The 19,652-nt window shown below is 47.0% G+C and overlaps 2 protein-coding genes across 4 annotated transcripts; one reads left to right on the forward strand and one right to left on the reverse strand.

Annotated features, from left to right (window-relative positions):
- Window positions 1-2,110: 2,110 nt before the first annotated feature.
- Window positions 2,111-10,708, reverse strand: SPATA33 (spermatogenesis associated 33). 2 transcript variants are annotated; one of them, XM_016191663.2, is made up of 3 exons: window positions 10,120-10,199; window positions 9,835-9,948; window positions 2,111-2,334 (listed from the first exon to the last, which is right to left on the reverse strand). In XM_016191663.2, exons 1-3 carry the CDS (start codon window positions 10,154-10,156, stop codon window positions 2,126-2,128), a joined length of 360 nt encoding a protein of 119 aa, XP_016047149.1. In that variant the 5' UTR covers window positions 10,157-10,199; the 3' UTR covers window positions 2,111-2,125. The 2 variants fall into 2 exon arrangements, with proteins under 2 accessions (XP_016047149.1, XP_060040985.1); XM_060185002.1 differs by lacking the exons at window positions 2,111-2,334; window positions 10,120-10,199 and adding an exon at window positions 10,215-10,708 and having other exon boundaries at window positions 9,832-9,948.
- CHMP1A (charged multivesicular body protein 1A) lies at window positions 10,277-18,305 on the forward strand. Of its 2 annotated transcripts, XM_016191876.2 has the most exons (7): window positions 10,277-10,385; window positions 11,468-11,487; window positions 14,883-14,960; window positions 15,414-15,560; window positions 15,743-15,871; window positions 16,614-16,801; window positions 17,083-18,305. In XM_016191876.2, exons 1-7 carry the CDS (start codon window positions 10,379-10,381, stop codon window positions 17,102-17,104), a joined length of 591 nt encoding a protein of 196 aa, XP_016047362.1. In that variant the 5' UTR covers window positions 10,277-10,378; the 3' UTR covers window positions 17,105-18,305. The 2 variants fall into 2 exon arrangements, with proteins under 2 accessions (XP_016047362.1, XP_060040983.1); XM_060185000.1 differs by lacking the exon at window positions 14,883-14,960 and having other exon boundaries at window positions 10,290-10,385.
- The last annotated feature ends 1,347 nt before the right edge of the window (window positions 18,306-19,652 follow it).

Consider the following 19,652-nt stretch of genomic DNA (forward strand, 5'->3'; position numbering starts at 1 on the left):
TTAAAGAATTTTGGTCCCTGGGTGGGGGTAGATAGTATAATGGTTATACAAAGAGACTTTCATGCTTGAGGCTCCAAAGTCCCAGGTTAATCCGTCACACCACCATAAACCAGAGCTGAGCAGTGCTCTGGTAAAAAAAAAAAAAAAAAAAAAAAAGAATTTTGGTCAATACTTCCAGAGGGATAGAGAATAGGGAAGTTTCCAATGGAGGGGATGGAACACTGATACATGGTGGTGGGGAACTGTATAGAATTATACTTCTATTACAATTAATACTCCTTCGGGGCCAGGCAGTGACACACTAGGTTAAGCACACCTAGTACAATTATATCCCTTATAGTCTTGTAAATATTAAATCATTAATAAAACATTAAAAGATGTGTAGTGGCTGTTATAAAGGTGAGTTACCCTAGGGGACCAAATCCCCACTCATACAGGTTTGTTTTATGTAAATATCTCCTTGTAGCAGTCAGAATGTAATAAGTCTAAGCAGTGATACTAGTAATCCGCACACAATGTCAACATGAGATTTATTATTTACAGGTTTTAGCAAAAGCTAATTGGTTGAAAGTCAGTTGCATTATATAATCATTATAAAGATATAATCTTCATGGGGCTGGGTGGTGGTGCACCTGGTTGAGTGCACATGTTACAATGAGCAAGGACCCAAGTTCAAGTCCCTGGTCCCCACCTGCAGGGGAAACTTCATGAGTGATGAAGCAGTGCTGCAGGTGTCTCTCTGTCTCTCTTCCTCTCTATCCCCCCCCTTCCCTCTCGATTTCTGGCTGTCTCTATCCAATAAATAAAGATAAAAAATAAAAGAAATATTTTTACCAGCAAACAAGACACAGAGACCATATGTGAAGACTACTGCTCACCCTTCAGGTAACACTGTTCACCAGAATGAATGTGTGACATCCCATTTTAGCCATACTGGAGCTTGCCCCAGGGCTGCTGGTAATGGGGGAACGGTAGAGGGAGTACCTGACAACAGTGCGGCTCCAATTCATAGAATTGTCCTACACCATCCAAAGCCATAGCCAGAAAGATGGGAGGTTATGAGTTCACTTTTCAGGGGTCCGATGGTAGTGCACCAGGTTAAGCACACATGGTATGAAGTGCAAGTACCCACACAAGGATTCCAGTTTGAGCTCCATTACCTACCTGCACAAGTGGTGAAGCAAATTTGTCTGCAGGTGTCTTTCTTGCTCCCCTCTATCTTCCCCTCCTCTATCAATTTCTCTCTGTCCTATCCAATAAAAAAATTTGAAAAAAAAAATGGCTGCAGGAGCAGTGGATTCATAGTGTAGGCACCAAGGCCCCACGATAGCCCTGAGGCAAAACAAACAAGTAAATGAATTCACTTCTCCCAGGGCCGCTCTGATTGCCTCATCCCCCTTCTTCCTTCTTCCAGATTTCCAGACCCTGTAATAATACACATAACTAGGTGATCTCAATCTCTCTCTCTCTCTATGTGTGTGTGTGTGTGTTACAGGAGTCCTTGGGCCCCTCTGAGGTAACTGTACAATTCTGTTCTGTGACATTACACCTTCAAATTTAGTTCTGAGTCTGACATCCCCCCGCCCCTGAATGGGGGACATCTCATCAATATAGCTGCCAAGTACTTATACCAGGAGCCTTCAGTAATGAACAGGAAAGATTTTCACTGCCCACAAGAGCCAGCAAATGCCACCTGGAAGATCATTGGGTTCATCACTCCCGTGGCCCACCAGTTCCAATGGAGGATAACTGGTTCTCTTTTTCTTTTAAATATTTATTTTATTTTTATTATTAGATAGATACAGAAGTTGAGAAGGGAGGGGGGAGATAGAAAGACAAGACACCTGCAGCCCTACTTCACCACTTGTGAAGATGTCCTCCTACAGGTGGGGACCAGGGACTTGACCCTGCATCCTTGCACAGTGTAATATGTGCACTAAACAGGTGCGCCACCACCTGCCCCCCTGGTTCTCTCTAAAGTGGGTTGCTCTTGCTCTCTGTCAAGCTGGCAGCTGCTTTGGGAAAGATGAGACCAAGGTAACACTGTGACCTCATCTACTGAACAGGCACAGGGCACCCTTCTGTGTCATCAACCAGTGAGTGACACAGGTACTGGAGCATGACTTTATTCTTTGTCCTGTAAATTATAAGCATCTACTGTACTGGGATTCCTATGTCGGCAGTAGATGCTACATTCAGCTGTCTCCCTAATGGTCTTCTGCTCTTCTTCAATGGCATTACAGCTGCGTAGAGTCTCTGTGGAGGGTCTAGTAACGATGATCTGTGGGATGAACCCATTCGTCATGCTTGATATTCTCTTTACACCAAGGCTCTCTAGAAAAAGAAAAAAAAAAAAAGAGAGAAAAAAGACATCCAGGTATTTAATAAGTATGAGAAAGGCATTCCTTCCATGAAGCAGGCACTGTTAAGGTGGTGTAAAGGAATGGGTTGTGGGGATTAGGAAAAAGAAAAGGGTACAGTGGGGCCAGGCCATGGTGCACCTGGTTGAAGGCACACATCACAGTGCACAAGGACCCAGGTTCAAGCCCCTGGTCCCCACCTGCAAGGGAAAAACTTCCTGAGTGATGAAGCACTGCTGCAGGTGTTTCTATGTCTCTTTGTCTCTCTATCCTCCCCTCCTCTCTCAACTTCTGTCTCTAATAAATTTAAAAAATTAAAAAAAGAAAAGTATACAGTTAAAAAAACACCAATGTATACAAACATTTCATTGCAGTGGTAAATACTAGATGCCTTCTTTCTTTTTTTCTTTTTTCTGGTTTATGGTGGTGCGGGGGGACTGAGCCTGGGACTTTAGCCTCAGACATGAGAGTCTTTGCATAACCATTATGTTATCTAACACCAACCCTAGTGCCCTCTTTCAAAGACGACAGTGGGACAGACTTCTTGCACCGTCTACTTTGGAGAGACTGAGCTGGTCACAGACAAGAGAGGAATGAAGGTTCAGATGCACATTTTTTTATATATTTATTTGTTAATTTTCTCTTTTGTTGCCCTTGTTTTTTATTGTTGTAGTTATTATTGCTGTTGCTGTTGTCATCATTGTTGGATAGGACAGAGAGAAATGGAGAGAGGAGGGGAAGAGAAAGATAGACACCTGCAGACCTGTTTCACCGCTTGTGAAGTGACTCCTCTGCAGGTGGGGAGTCGGGGCTCGAACCAGGATCCTTATGCCAACCCTTACGCTTTGCACCATGTGCGCTTAACCCACTGCGCTACTGCCCGACTCCCTAGATGCACAATTTTCAAAGGTAAAAGTTCAGGAACTCCTTCACTCTAACACTTTCATAGTTTTTTTTTTTTTAATTTATTTATTTATTCCCTTTTGTTGCCCTTGTTTTATTGTTGTAGTTATTGTTGTTGTCATTGTTGGATAGGACAGAGAGAAATGGAGAGAGGAGGGGAGGATAGAGGGGGTAGAGAAAGACAGACACCTGCAGACCTGCTTCACAATTTGTGAAGCGACTCCCCTGCAGGTGGGGAGCTGGGGGCTCGAACCGGGATCCTTACACCGGTCTTTGTGCTTTGCTCCACCTGCGCTTAACCTGCTGCACCACCGCCCGACTCCCCACACTTTCATAGTTTTAAGTTAATTTAAAAGTGCTGGCCTTTCCAAATAATGGAATTCCTTAGCTTTACAACACTAATGTGAAAGGGAAGGTGTTCTTCTCTACTTCATAATTCTTCCTGGCCAGGCATCTTGTGTCTCTTCTCTTCTTCCTCCATGCAGTCCTGCAAAGCCATTCCAGCCAGTCCTTCAGTGGCACCTTTTATTTTCAATCTCTTTTTTAAAGATGTTAGTTATTAATGAAGAAGATAGGAGAAAGAAAGGGAGAGGGAGAGGACGAACCAAAAGAACCAGACATCACTCTGGTACATGTGCTACCAGGGATTGAACTCATGACCTCACACTTGAGAGTCCAATGCTTATTCACTGTGCTACCTCCTGAACCACTCTTTTCACTTTTTTTTTTTTTTTTTTGCCACCAAGGTTATCACTGGAGCTTGGTGCTGGCATTACAAATCCACTGCAGCCATTTTTTCCATTTTTTTTTTTTTTATTGGATAGGACAGAGAGAAATTGAGAGGGGAAGGGAAGATAGAGAAGTAGAGAGAAAGACAGACACCAGCAGTCCTGCTTCACTGCTTGTGAAGCATTCCCACTACAGGTGGGGAGGCGGGGCTCAAACCAGGATCCTTGTACGGACCCCTTAATCTCTTTATAGTGTTTGTTTTTGTTTTTTGTTTTCTACCACCAGGGTGATTGCTGGGGCTTGGTGCCTATATGACTGCACTGCTCCGGCGGCCATTTTTTCTTTATTTTTCTCATGGAGATAGAGAAAAAGAGAGGTGCGGGAGAGTGGCGCTGCAGCACTACTTCAACGCTTGTGCAGCTTTTTGCCCCATGCAAGTGGGCACCAGGGACGATAACCCAGATCCTTGCACATGGGAGGGTGTGCTGTACCAGGTGAGCACTACCCAGCTCTGGCTCATGGCCATACAGGGGACTGAAGCTGGAAATTTGGATCCTTAGGCATGAGATTCTCTTTGCGTAACCATGCTATCTACGTCTCTCTCTCTCTTTTTAACAGTTTTATTGTGGTAAAATGTACATGCCCCATAACGGTCACCTATTTTTTAAAAAATATTTATTTATTCCTTTTTGTTGCCCTTATTGTTTTATTACTATAGTTATTATTGTTGTTATTGATGTTGTTGTTGGATAGGACAGAGAGAAATGGAGAGAGGAAGGGAAGACAGAGGGAGAGAAAGACAAACACCTGCAGACCTGCTTCACCACCTGTGAAGTGACTCCCCTGCAGGTGGGAAGCTGGGGACTTGAACTGGGATCCTTATGCTGGTCCTTGTGCTTTGCGCCATGTGCACTTAACCCACTGCGCTACCGCCTGACTCCAAAGGTCACCTATTTAAAGCATACAACTCACTGATCTTGAATAAAGTTTCTGAGTTGGACCACCATTCACAGTTTTTGGAACATCTTTGCCATCCCTAAAAGTTTTTTTTTTTTAATATTTATTTTCTCTTTTGTTGCCCTTGTTGTTTTATTGTTGTAGTTATTATTGTTGTTCTTGATGTCGCCGTCGTTGTTGGGTAGGACAGAGAGAAATGGAGTGAGGAGGGGAAGACAGAGATGGGGAGAGAAAGACAGACACCTGCAGACCTGCTTCACCACCTGTGAAGCGACTCCTCTGCAGGTGGGGAGCTGGAGGCTCGAACCAGGATCCTTATGCCAGTCCTTATGCTCTTCATCACCTGTGCTTAACCCACTGTGTTACCACCCGACTCCCCCTAAAAGATTTTTTGTGCTCAATGTGGCCAGTCCCACCCCCAGTGGTCTAGGCACCACTGATCTGCTTCTTTGATGGACCTTTCACAGAAATTAAATACAAACACATGTGGCTTCACATCAGGCCTCTTCACTCACCATCATGCTTTGAGGCCTTGTTCTTCATTCTGAGGTGCTCCATTACCTGGAAAAATCACATTATTTGCCTCTTTCTTGAAACTATGCTCACTTTTGCTCTCTGACCTTTCCCTTCCTTCTCTCTCTTCTTGGCCACTCCTGAAATGAGGAGCTGGCACTGCTGGTGTCTTCCCTTGAGGGCCGAGATCCAACCCTGGCACTTGCAGCTGAACCCATCTGGAGATGCTGTCAGTTGAGTTCCTCTGGTGAAAGACCTGGCTTACACGGAGCCAACAGCAATGCCACTCTATGTATCCAGGTATGTGTGATGTCTGTCCAGCTCGTGGGGTCTGTTAATAGTGAGCATGCCAAAGTGTAGTGCACTTTGATGTCCTGTCATGCCACAAAAACAAAAACAAAAACAAAAAAAACCCTCCTCCCCAACCTGAGTCTGCCCATGATCCTTCCTTTGTCTGAAGACACTAAACCCTCAGCAGTGAAATTACATCTAACCGATATCTAACCACTTTTTTCCCTGTGATTTGCAGTCATAAGAATTTCAAGAGGTGCTGGCATTTTCCAAACCTCGTTCCAAGACCCAGATCTTCCTGCAAACTTCCCTCCTTAAGCAATGAGTCCCTAAATCAGAATTTGAACTCCAAGTCTCATTCCCAAGCCCAAAGCCCTCATTTCCAAATGTTTCCTGCCCTTCGTAGAGCATGTGCCCACACCTAGAGCAGCCTGTGCATGACTCCTCTCCATCATTCCATTCCCCCTGTTCATTTAATTTTTTAAAAAAAACTTTATGCCTTTTACTTATTTTTTAATTTATTTATTATTGTATAAAGACAGAGAAACTGAGAGGAGAGAGAGAGCTAGAGAAGGAGAGCAAGAGGGGGTCGGGCGGTGGCACAGTGGGTTAAGCGCATGTGGCGCAAAGTGCAAGGACCGGCTTAGGGATCCCGGTTCGAGCCCCCGGCTCCCCACCTGCAGGGGAGTCGCTTCACAAGCGGTGAAGCAGGTCTGCAGGTGTCTGTCTTTCTCTCCCCCTCTCTGTCTTCCCCTCCTCTCTCCATTTCTCTCTGTCCTATCCAACAACGAACAACATCAACAATGGCAATAATAATAACCACAACGAGGCTACAACAAGGGCAACAAAAGGGGGAAAAATGGCCTCCAGGAGCGGTGGATTCATGGTGCAGGCACTGAGCCCAGCAATAACCCAGGAGGAAAAAAAAAAAAGTTTAAAAAAAAAAGAGGAGAGCAAGAGAGACACCTGCAGCCCTGCTTCACCACTTGTGAAGACTTCCCCCTGCCGGTGGGGAACAGGGGCCTGAACCTAGTTCCTTGCGCACTGTAATGTGTGCACTTAACCACGTGTGCCACCACCTGGCTCCTGCTTATTTAATTTTAATTTTATTTATTTATTTTTACCAGAGCACTGCTCAGCTCTGGTTTATGGTGGTGCCTGGGACTGAATCTGGGACTTTGGAGCCTCACACATGAGTCTCTGAATAACCATTATGCTATACCCCCACCTCCAGCCCTGCTTGTTTTACTGCTACTCATTCTCATGATTTCTGACACTTGTCCTTTTCCCATCAGACAGTATGATGTGCTGGTTCTGCCTTGAGGACCCTTTTGCAATTTCTACCCAGTTATTGTAACAGATCTATGCTAGGTCCCCCTACTCACTTGTAGCCTTTGTTTTGGAGAAAGTTTTCCAAAACATACACTCCTAGAATTTTTAAAATATTTAATTGATTTGATAAAAACAGAAATCGAAAGGAGAGAGGGCAATATAGATAAAGAGGGGGAGAGAAAGAGAGACAAGTGCTGCACTGCTTCCACCTTGCAGATGGGTACCAGGGGCTTGGACCCGAGACCTTGTTCGCTGTAAAATGTGCACTCTACCAGGCATACCATCACCCAGCCCCCATACCTTCTTAATTTTCATTATTTAACAGTTTCCTTTCCACAAATCCACAGGAGCAAACCTTATAGCAGATTTCATATTTGCAACCTACACCCAAAGATCAGCTCACACTGGACTGTTACCAAGTGAATAAGTTTGCCACTGTGTCAGCGCCTCACTAGCTGTTTTTGTTCTGATTTTTAATTTTTTAAAAAAATTATTTATTCCCTTTTTGTTGCCCTTGTTTTATTGCTGCAGTTATTATTGTTGTTATTGATGTTGTTGTTGTTGGATAGGACAGAGAAATGGAGAGAGGAGGGGAAGACAGAGAGGAGGAGAGAAAGATAGACACCTGCAGACCTGCTTCACCGCCTGTGAAGCTACTCCCCTGCAGGTGGGGAGCTGGGGGCGCCAGTCCTTGAGCTTTGCGCCACCTGCGCTTAACCCACTGTGCTACCACCCGACTACCTGTTCTGATGTTTAATCAGAGTATTGCTCAGCTCTGGCTTATTGTGGTGCAAGAGATTAAACCTGAAACCTAGGAGTCTCAGGCATGAAAGCTTTTTGCTTAACTACTGTGCTATCTTCTTGGTTCTCATTTCAGTTCTATATCCTTCTTAATCCCTGTGGCCAAGCAAAGAACCATCAGAATCTTCCTTTTTTTTGTTGTTTCTGTTCAGATAGAGAGTGAAAGGCAGAGAGAGAGAGAGAGAGAGAGAGAGAGAGAAGAAGAAGTAGAGACACAAGAATGCTACACCTCTTGTGAAACTCTTTGTGTAGGGCTCCCATGTGGTGACCAAGGACTCAAAGTCAGGCCCTTGAACAAAGTACAGACTGAACCATATCCCAGTCCCCTTTCTTTTCTTTTCTTTTCTTTTCTTCTTTTTTTTTCTGTCTCCAGGGTTATTGTTGGGGCTCAGTGCCTGCACTATGAATCCACTGTTCCTAGAGGCTATTTATTCCCTTCATTGTTGTTATTATTATTACTGTCATTATTGTTGGACAGGACAGAGAGAAATCGAGAGAAGAAGGGAAGACAGAGAGAGGGAGAGAAAGATAAGACACCTGCAGACCTGCTTCACCGCTTGTGAAGCGACCCCCCTGCCAGTGGGGAGCTGGAGGCTTGAACCAGAATCCTTACACCGGTTCTTGGGCTTTACATCATGTGTGCTTAACCTGCTGCGCTACCATGTGCCCCCCCCCCCCGCCCCTTCTATATCCTTCTTACACATCTGGCACGCAGCCTGAAACTGGTTGCCAGGTCCTCTTGTCTGGACTGCGGAATGAATGACAGTCCACGGAAGCCAGAAGAGGGCTCGCCTGGCAGAGCACACACTTTATTTATGTGCATGAAGACCTGGCTTTGAGCTCCCGGCCACCATATAAAAGAAGCATGAGAAGCAGAGGAGCAGTTAGAGTGTGTCTCCTTCCCTCTTTTTTGCTCCCTCTTTGTCTTTCAGTGAATTATACTAGTGTGAAGGATAAATTATATAACACACACACACACACATATATATATATATAATTGAAAGAAAGAGAAAAATGGGGGGTCAAGTCGTGGCACACTGGGTTAAGCGCACATAGTATGAAATGCAAGGACTTACATAAGGATCCCAGTTCGAGCTCTGGCTCCCCACCTCCCCACCTGCAGGGTGGGGGTCACTTCACAAGCAGTGAAGCAGGTCTGCAGGTGTCTATCTTTCTGTGCCCCTATCTTCTCACCTCCTCTCAATTTCTCTCTGTCCTATCGAATAAAATGCAAAAAAATGGCCACCAGGAGCAGCAGATTCATAGTGCTGGCACTTAGCCCCAGAGATAACCCTGGAGACAAAAAAGGAGAAGAGAAAAATGACAGTCCACCCAAAAGATATTCAGCATCCCTGAATAGCCTTTTTTTTCCTCAATCTTTTATTTATTTATTTTCTCAGTCTTTTATTTGTTTGATTAATGACAGAGAGAAAGCTCTAGAATGGAACTCTAACATGCACGGTTGGGGGATCAGACGTAGTACCACACAGGTGCAAATTTAAATTTCTTTTTTTAATTTTTAACATTTATTTATTTATTTTCCCTTTTGTTGCCCTTGTAGTTTATCGTTGTTGTGGTTACTGCTGTCATTGTTGTTGGATAGGACAGAGAGAAATGGAGAGAGGAGGGGAAGACAGAGGAGAGAAAGAAAGACACCTGCAGACCTGATTCACCGCCTGTGAAGCGACCCTCCTGCAGTTGGGGAGCCGGGGGCTCGAACCGGGATCCTTATGCCGGTCCTTGCGCTTTGCACCACGTGCGCTTAACAAGCTGCGGTACAGCTCAACTCCCCCCTTAGGGAATTCTATTTGATTTGTGTTTTCCACCTAGAATTCTGCATGTTCACTTCCTGTATTAAAGACCTAACACCGCCCTACTACCAGCATCCTTCTCCTTAGGTTTCCTTTCGTCTCGTCTCGTCCAGAAGTCCCCAAGGTAGATTTCCTACCTTTCATGGATGAATCCAACCATTTCTTGGGCAAGATGTTGTAGACAGGCCTTATCCATTTCGGGACCTGGCTCTTGCACTTTGAGCATGAATCAGTGTACTCCTGCTCTTCACCTGAAACACAGGGACAATGAATGAAATCTGCGCTTCCTGCAGGATGACGGTCCGTTTGGGGTGCCTACTGGACAGTCAGGGAGACTGGGGCCCTTCGCATCCCAGAGCAGATATCCCCGGGCCGGGACGCAGATAGCGGCGCACCGAAGGTGGCAGGAAGCGGCCCTGTACCTTTAGAAAACTTAGATTTGCTTTTCGAAAGGCCCATAAGGAGCCCGCGCCGACTGGCTCCGGCCCCCCCACCCCCCCACGCGGGGATAACTCACAGACGCGTCTCCAAGGCGACGCAGCTGACGCCCGCCTCTCGCGAGAGCCGTAGCAGCCGGAAGTGAGCGCCCCGGAAGTTCCTGCCGCGGAGCTGTCCAAATCGACAGCTACGGGCCCGTTTCAGCAGCTCAGCAGCCTCCCGAGTGCAGCCGCCTTTTCGAATATGGACGGTGAGGGGCTCGGGAGTCTTGCGGGGAGGAGAGGGCTGAGGGAGAGGGGAGGGGCGGCGCTCAGCTCGGACCCGGACTGAATACTGTGCTTTGGGGCCTGATCTTCGGCCCCGAAACAAATCCTCTCCGGGCGACGGACCCGGGACCCGGGACCTGAATCTCTGCCGCAGACCCCGGGTACCCGAGCCTGAACCCTTCATTCCGAGACCCCCGAACAAATTCCTTCACTCCGAGCCCCATTCCCTGCATCAGGTTCATTAATCTGCTATTATTTTTTTTAATCCATGTTGAGAAAGTGTATAAAAAAAGAGTTGTGGGGTCGGGCGGTGGCGCAGTGGGTTAAGCGCAGGTGGCGCTTAACCACCTTTGCAAGGACCGCAAAGCACAAGGATCCCGGTTCGAGCCCCCGGCTCCCCACCTGCAGGGGAGTCGCTTCACAGGCGGTGAAGCAGGTCTGCAGGTGTCTGTCTTCCCCTCCTCTCTCCATTTCTCTCTGTCCTATCCAACAACGAACAACATCAACAATAGCAATAGTAATAACCACAATGAGGCTACAACTACAAGGGCAACAAAAGGGGGAAAAAATGGCCTCCAGGAGCGGTGGATTCTTGGTGCAGGCACCAAGCCCAGCAATAACCCTGGAGAAAAAAAAAAAAAGAGTTGTCAGTTTCTGAGACTGGTTCAGTGGAATAGACTCTCCGGGTCTTTGAAAAGTTACATTATTATGTACACCCATCTCTCTCTCCGTTTAAGATACTAGGTATAGTTTCTTATTTGACTGTTTGTTATGCTATGTACCCCTACCCTGTACACCCATCTCTAGAACCCTTCCCTCAGCCTCAAGCCCCAAACATGACGTCCTCTACGTGCACCCCAATTCTTAAAATCACCTCTGCCTATAAGAAGTCGGCGCTCACGGGGCGTTGCATATGCTTGGCCTCTGTCCCGGGGAGCAGAGCAGGAGCCCGAGTTCATCTCCTACCCTGTTGTGGGAACTTCTCTCAAAGGTCCTGGTCCCAGAGTAGAGCCATCAGCACCTGTCTCATGGCTCCTAAAACCGTTAACCCTTTCCTCTCTTTCAGATACCTTGTTCCAGTTGAAGGTATGTATTGAGTGGTCAAGCCGAGGTCCTGGGGGCAATCACTGGGGTATGGTGTCAGTCACACTCAGGTAATGTTATCTCTGTGAAATGCTCACACTGACAACAGGATCCTTAAGCCATCTTCATGGCATTTATTTATTTATTTATTTACTTATTTTTTATTTACCAGAGCACCGTTAAGCTCTGGCTTATGGTGGTGCAGGGGATTGAACCTGCAACTTGACAAAGCCTCAGGCATGAGAGTCTGTTTGCATAACCATATGGTATCTACCCCAATCAGCATTTTATTTTATTTTATTTTCCTGTCTTGGTTGCATAGAGATGACTCCAGAATTCATTCACAAAAGGAGTCCCCATGTGTAGGGAGAAAGATTTGCAAGTGTTGCAGGTGTCTCTTTTTTTCTCTTGTCTCCTATTGTACCCTCCTCTCTCAATATCTAGCTGTCTCTATCCAATCAAAAATAAATATAATTTTAAAAAATCCAAAAAGCAGGCTGGTTGTTGCACCTGGTTGAACGCACATGTTACAGTGCACAAGGACCCAGGTTCAAGCCCCTGGTCTGCACCTGCAGGGGGAAAACTTTGCAAGTGGTGAAGCAGTGCTACAGGTCTCTCTCTGTATCTCTCTCTCTCTCTACCACCCCCTTCCATCCTGATTTCTGGCTGTCTCTATCCAGTAAATATAATAAAAAATAAATAAAGAAATAGAGACGGGGGGCTGGGCGGTGGCATTCCTGGTTAAGCACACATATTACTATACACAAGAATATATACAAGGACCTAGGTTTAGGTTGCTGCTTCCTACTGCAACAGGGACACTTCACAAGCAGTGAAACAACTCTTCAGGTGTCTTTCTCTCTACCTTCCCCTCCCCCTCTCAATTTCTCTCTGTCCTATCAAGTAAAATGGAAAAAAAAAAAAAAAAAGGCCACAAGGAGTAGTAGATTGATTTGTAGTGCTGGACTTGAGCCACAACAACTAGAGAGAGAGAGAAAGAAAAAGAAAGTAAGAAAGAAAAATACTAGAACACTGTTCACCTCTGGCTTATAGTGGTGCCAAGGGATTGGAGCTGCAGGCATGAAACTCTGTTGCACAGATCACACCTTACTATCTCCCTAGTCAAGAGCATGTTACTTTTTTTTTGTTTTGTTTTTTGTTTCCAGGGTTATAGCCAGGGCTCAGTGCCAGCATTACAAATCCATTGCTCCTGGAGGCCATCTTTTTTCATTTAAAAAAAAAATACACATAAGGTAGGAACACAAAGAAATTGAGAGAGGAGGGGAAGATAGAGAGGGAGAGAGAAAAACAGACACCTGCAGACCTGCTTCACCTCTTGTAAAGCTTCCGTCCTGCAGGTGGAGATCCAGGGGCTCGAACCAGGATCCTTGTGTACTATGTGCACTTAACCCAGTGTGCTACCGCCTGGCCCCCAAGAGCATGTTATCTTTAAGGAAAACAGTTCATGTCTCACAACACACGTAAAACTCTGTCCAGTTCTCTAGTTCCTTTCTTCTTTTTTTTTTTTTAACTTTTTTTTTCCTCTTATGTTGCCCTTGTTTTATTGTTGTTGTGATTGTTATTGTTATTACTGATGTTGTTGTCGTTGGATAGGACAGAATGAAATAGAGAGGAGGGGAAGACAGAAAGGGGGAGAGAAAGATAGACACCTGCAGACCTGCTTCACTGCCTGTGAAGCGACTCCCCTGCAGGTGGGGAGCCGGGAGCTCGAACCAGGATCCTTGAGCTGGTCTTTGCAGTTGGCACCATGTGCGCTTAACCCGCTGTGCTACTGCTTGACCCCCTGTCCAGTTCCTTTCAACTCACATGCAGATGAGCTTTATGACAGTTAAGTGATTCTGTTCTTTGGGACAATGTGGTTTCCTGGTTAATTTAGGAGAGTCTATACACACTTCTCTGCCCCTCTTTAATGCCACTTTATTGAGGAAATATTTACTTCACACTTTTTAACTTACAAGATTATTGTTATCACAGGGTATAGTGATACATTGTGTGCATAATCCTTAATGCCCATCCACATTCAGTCTTTTTGTGCTTCTTGTTCCATTTCCTTTTTTATTACCATAGCCATGGCCTTGTAAATCATGACTCCTCTGCGGTAGGCCATTTTTCTGTCAGATAGATGGAAAGACATCACAGTATTGGAACTTCCTGCAGTGCCATAGCATTTCCCATATGAGCTGGGGCTTGAATGTTGACTGCACAGAAAGCCAAGCATGCACCCCATTCCATTGATCTATCTCTGCAGCCCCCTTACACTAGTTTTTTTTTTTTTTTTTTTGGTCCTTCACTGCTCTCCAGCTTTACTTTTCAGATAGATAGACAGGGAAAGGCACTATAACACTGAAGCTTCCTTCAGTATGGTGGCACTAGGTTGTATCCATGACAAAGCAAGGACATTACCCAAGCAACCCCTCTTGCTGGCTCCCTCCCACAGTTCTGAATGATGGGATAGGATTCATGTGCACAAACGACAGGCTTACTCTGGAACAGTCTTCCATCACACCAGCTTTGGGAGGCAGGCAGAGTATGCCAGGAGGCCTCAGTACTTTGGCTTCCAACCAGCCATGGAAGGGTGACTGTCAGGTGTTCAGGCAGGGCTGGGGGCCAGGAAAGGCTGGGCTTTTCCCTGAGCTGGAGGCAGATGGAAGCTCTTTCTAACACAGAAGGGTCCTATTTCAGGTCTATGGAGTCCCCCAGGAGTCAGTAGGTTCTCTTAGGTGGGCAGGTGTGGACTGAGGGGACCTCAGTGTAGGTTGGGGAGGCTGCCTCCTCCAGGTTGTCCAAACATCCTGCCCTGATTCCTGATCAGAGAAGGTCTGACTAGGCAGGGTGTCAGGGTCCACTCTGACCAGGACTGGAGTGGGGTGCCTTGGCAGTTACATGGTGAACATCATTGGCCAGGGAACAGAAGCAAGGAGGTTGGATCCCAGGCACTTAGCAAGAACTGGGCTTTGTGCAGCAGTGGGAGTTGCCGGTTTGATATCAGGAGACTGTTGCCCAGCCACACTCAGGAACATGATGTTTTGTGAGGAAAGCACTTTGGGATTTTCACCTAGCATTCTGTACTGCTTGAAACACATTGTGTCTGGTTTCCTGTGAATTAAAACCTGTCCATTAGTAGAGTACCATCAACATGACTTTCCACTCAGAGGCAAGGCTGGGCTTAGGATCTCTGGAAGAGGAAAGGCAATTTAGAAATTCTGTCAAGGCCCTTTGGCTTAGACAACCTCAGAGATGCAGGTGAGCGTCCCCACTGAACTCCCTAGGCTGTGAGGATGCCAGACACACATCTTGGGGTGCAGGGGCTGAAGAAGTGGGCTGAGTGGAGGACAGTGGACAGTCCTTTCATCTCACCTGGTCCCCTTTCTGCTCAGTTCACAGCAAAGCAGCTGGAGAAGCTGGCCAAGAAGGCTGAGAAAGACTCTAAGACGGAGCAAGCAAAAGTGAAAAAGGTGGGGCCACTGTGGACTGGGCTCAGCTACCTTCCTTAACAGCTTCTACTTTGGCTACTTCTTTTGGGGTGAGGCCAGGGTAGTGGGGTTACCCAGTTCTAATTGTAGGAGATGCCTCCTTCCACTTCCCCCAAGGGCTAGGCTTCCCTGGCCGATAGATCATGTGTTGCCATTGTTCTTCTTCACTCGCTGTGTCCTTTATTCATTTCTGACACTCTGAACTTGCTGTTCTCATTCTTGGTAAGTGAACTTGAGTGTGTGGCACTAACACTCTGAACTCTCTCCTCTGCTTGGGACTGGATATCTGCTTGCTCAGACATTTCCGCTCCAGATCTGCCAGAAGTTCGTGGAAGGAGATTGCTAATAGAGAGCACCCCAATAAAGACCAGACCTGGCAGCAGAATCTGTACACATGACTGGGTTCCCCTGACCACCATTACCCCCAAACTCCAGGCCCTTCAGCAGAAAAATGTTGAGTGTGCCCGTGTGTATGCTGAGAATGCCATCCGTAAGAAGAACGAAGGTGTGAACTGGCTCCGCATGGCTTCCCGTGTAGATGCCGTGGCCTCCAAAGTGCAGACAGCTGTGACCATGAAGGGGGTGAGTGTCCAACGAATGCCAATGCGAGTCTAGTGAGGTTGAGTGTCTGTGGTCAGTGTCTCCTGTGTCTGTGATTTAACTGGGAAAATTTCTTGGGGTCCTGCCTGCTTAGTGCAATTTGGCTCTGGCAGGAAGGGTCTGCTGGTGAGGATGTTAACTTGCCCTCATGTTATCTGTGCCAGGTGACCAAGAATATGGCACAGGTGACCAAAGCACTGGACAGAGCACTGAGCACCATGGACCTCCAAAAGGTCTCGGCAGTGATGGACAGATTCGAGCAGCAGGTGCAGAATCTGGATGTACACACATCGGTATGTACCTGTGACCTTGTGAGATGCTCACCTGTGTCCTCTATAGGGACCCTGATCCCCGGAAGTAAAGGTACAACAGGTCAGAGGGAGACCATAGGCTGGGCAGGCACTTATCAAGGGTGCTGTCTGAACAGTCCTTATCAAGAGGTGCCTCTGCAGGTTGAGGGCTGAAAGGGTAGAGGAAGCTGGGACTCAAGTGAGCAGACAGGAACCATGCCATCCACGAGAGGTGTGAACTGGCTTTGGATGGCTTCCCATGTGGACACCGTGGCCTCCAAAGTACAGATCACTGTGTGCCTATGAAAGTGGCCAGAGAGGATCAGGTGGTAGCGCAGCAGGCTAAGCGCACATGGTGTAAAGTGCACGGACTGGCATAAGGATCCCGGTTCAAGCCCCCAGCTCCCTATCTACAGGGGCAGGGGTAGCTTCACAGGCAGGTCTGCAGCTGTCTTTCTCTTCTCCTCTCTGTCTTCCCCTCCTCTCTCGATTTCTCTCTGTCCTATCCAACAATGACAGCAATAACAACAATAATAACAACAATGGCAACAAAAGGGAATAAATAGCCTTCAGGAGCAGTGGACTCGTAGTGCAGACACTGAGCCCCATTGATAACCCTGGAGGCAACAAAAAAAGAAAGTGGTCAGAATAAGAATTAGGGTGGGTGACCATAACAAGGACGGACTGGGACAGCGTAGCCAGAATGGAGGCCAGGGCTTAATCTAACTGCCTGAACTTGTTCTAGGTGATGGAGGACTCCATGAGCTCGGCCACCACACTGACCACACCACAGGAGCAGGTGGACAGTCTCATCATGCAGATTGCTGAGGAGAACGGGCTAGAGGTGCTGGACCAACTCAGCCAGCTGCCTGAGGGGGCCTCTGCGGTGGGCGAGAGCTCCATGCGCAGCCAGGAAGACCAGCTGTCACGCAGGTAGGCTTGGAGGGAAGAAAGCCTCCCTGGAAGTGAAGCTTTGACCCTGGGCAACTGCTTCTTCCAGGAAGAATACACCCCTTTATGAGCAGCTCAGACCTGGCAAGCTCACTTCATGTCCATATGACTCCTCTCCCTGGCCCCCAGATATGGGGGTCTTTTTCTAATGGCACACTCTGAGGAAGAGGAAATGCCCATATTGAAAGCTGGCATGGGGATGGGTCCTTGATGGTTGTGTCTTGTCTCTGTCATACTTCCTGATGCAACTCTTTGGTTTGCAGGCTCGCTGCCCTGAGGAACTAGCAATGCTGTGACTGCATGGGCCCACTGGAAACAAAGACCTCCCTCTGCTGTCTCAGCACCTCTGCTGACCCTGTGGCCCAGCCTCGCTTCTCAGCCTCTCCCCTGCCCAGTCCGGGACCCTTTCCTGTGCTGTCAGGGTGGGTGGGTGACTTTGCACAAACTTCAGACTTCTATGGGTAATTTCTGGCCAGTTGGGCCTGCAGACGCTCTGCTCTCCCTGTTGCTTTCCAAGGAGTGGAGTAGCCCATGGACACTGCATGGATGTGGCAGAGCACATGGGTGGCGGATGTGCTACTAGCATCTACCAGCAGGATGATATCCTACCCTGGGGAACAAACAACCCAGAAGGTTCTTCCGGCCTACTCTGTGCACATTCTTATGGGGCCTTCATAAACCATCTTGGGGTGGGGTCTTAGCTGCTTCAGCTCTGCCCTGTGCTCCCACCAGCTGGCAGGGCTCTACTTGGGGGTCACTTGTCTAAAGTGTCTACATGGGGAACCAGTTCACCCCTCTGTTGCCTCCTCCAGAGCTCTTAGCCCAGGATGCACTGTGCCTCCTCTGGTTCCTCCCATTGCCAATTCTGGGTGGATTGGGCATGACTCTCTCCTGCCACTGCCACTAAATAATGGGGTGCCTCCTACAGTGCCCCATCCTTCTGCTGACCTGTGTGGGTCAGAGTGGCTGAAGAGCCAGCAGTGGCTGTGCCTGGAGGACGTGTGTATGCTGTAGCAGAGGTCAGTCACACACCCTCACTACTTGCTGGGACAGGCTGCTGCTGATGTTAGTTTTTCCCCTTTCCTGTTGTTTACTTTTTTTCTTGAAACTTCCTGGGTTTGGGGGCATTGGGGGGGTTTGTTTTGCCAAAATAAGAGGAGCAGGTGCAGCTGGGGAGCCCCCCACAAGAGGTCCCTGCTCTGTAAGACAGCACTGCCTCTCCATCCTCATACCCTCGGCTCTTATGAACAAAAACCGTCGATAGATCCTGACCGTGACACTTTGGTGTTCCTCCCTACACATGGTGGAAGGGGGACCCTTGCTGTGTTGGAGGCAGCCTGGGAGAGGCTTAGGCTGTGCCATGCATCTTGGGATGCCCACGTGCTGGGGTACAGAGAGCCTGGGCAACCCTGACCCCAGTGGGGCATGGGTAGAGACTCAAAGGGCTGTGGTTGTTTGCCTTTTATTAAAATGCTGTTGTAAATAAGTTGATTCCTGAATTTTTCTCAAGCTTTGATTTAGTGTCTTCAAAGGCGATGGACAGAGAGCCACAGGTGGGACCCTGGCTATTGGGCCCCCAACATAATGGGAAAAGAGTGAGGAGATTATAATTGTTGTTGTTGTTATTGATGTCATTGTTGTTGGGTAGGACAGAGAGAAATGGAGAGAGATGGGGAAGATAGAGGGGGGAGAGAAAGACACCTGCAGCCCTGCTTCACTGCTTGTGAAGCGACCCCCCTACAGGTGGGGAGCCAGGGACTCGAACTGGGATTCTTACGCTGTCCTTAAGTTTCGAGCCATGTGTGCTTAACCCGCTGTGCTACAACCCAACCCTCCAAGTTTAAAGTTTCTTTTCTTTCTCTTTTCTTTTTGGAAAAAGTTTTTAATTATTTCTATGAGTAAGAGAGCAGTAGAGCTCAGCTCAGCATACAATGATGCCAGGAATTAAACCTGTAGCCTCTGTGGCCTCAGCCACAATAGTCTAGTATTCTCCCTTTATGGTATCTGCGGTCCCATAAAGACTTTTTTTTTGTCTTAAAATTTAAGAATTTTAATTTGGGGTTCAGGTGGTAGCACAGTGGGTTAAGCAAACATAGCATGAAGCACAAGGATCCTGGTTTGAGCCTCCGGCTCCCCACCTGCAGGGTGGTTACTTCACAGGCAGTGAAGCAGGTCTGCAGGTGTCTCTCTTTCTCTCCCCCTTTGTCTTCCCCTCCTCTCTCCATTTCTCTCCGTCCTATCCAACAATGATAACAACAACAATAATAACTAAAAAAAAAAAAAGGGCAACAAAAGGGAAAATAAATAATATTTAAAAAAAGAACCATTCGGAGTCGGGCTGTGGTGCAATAGGTTAAGCGCAGGTGGTGCAAAGCTCAAGGACCATCATAAGGATCCTGGTTTGAGTCCCTGGCTCCCCACCTGCAGGGGAGTTGCTTCACAAGCGGTGAAGCAGGTCTGCAGGTGTCTATCTTTCTCTCCCCATCTCTGTCTTCCCCTCTTCTCTCCATTGCTCTCTGACCTATCCAACAACAATGACATTAATAACAACAACAACAATAAAAAAAAAACAAGGGCAACAAAAGGGAATAAATAAATAGAACATTAAATTTTTTTTTTAAATTTACCTATTATCAGAAGAAGAAAGAGAAACAAAGAAACCAGAACATTACTATGGCATATCCAATGTCAGGGATTGAACTGTTGATATCAAACTTTTAAGTCTAAAATTCCAGCCAGTACATCACTTCTCAGGCAACTACCTTGAAATAATTTTAAACTTAACAAAAATGTTGCTGGGGTCGGAGGGTACATAGCATAATGGTTAGGCAAA

The sequence above is a fragment of the Erinaceus europaeus genome, chromosome 2, assembly GCF_950295315.1.
Source record: "Erinaceus europaeus chromosome 2, mEriEur2.1, whole genome shotgun sequence".
Lineage (NCBI taxonomy): Eukaryota > Metazoa > Chordata > Mammalia > Eulipotyphla > Erinaceidae > Erinaceus > Erinaceus europaeus.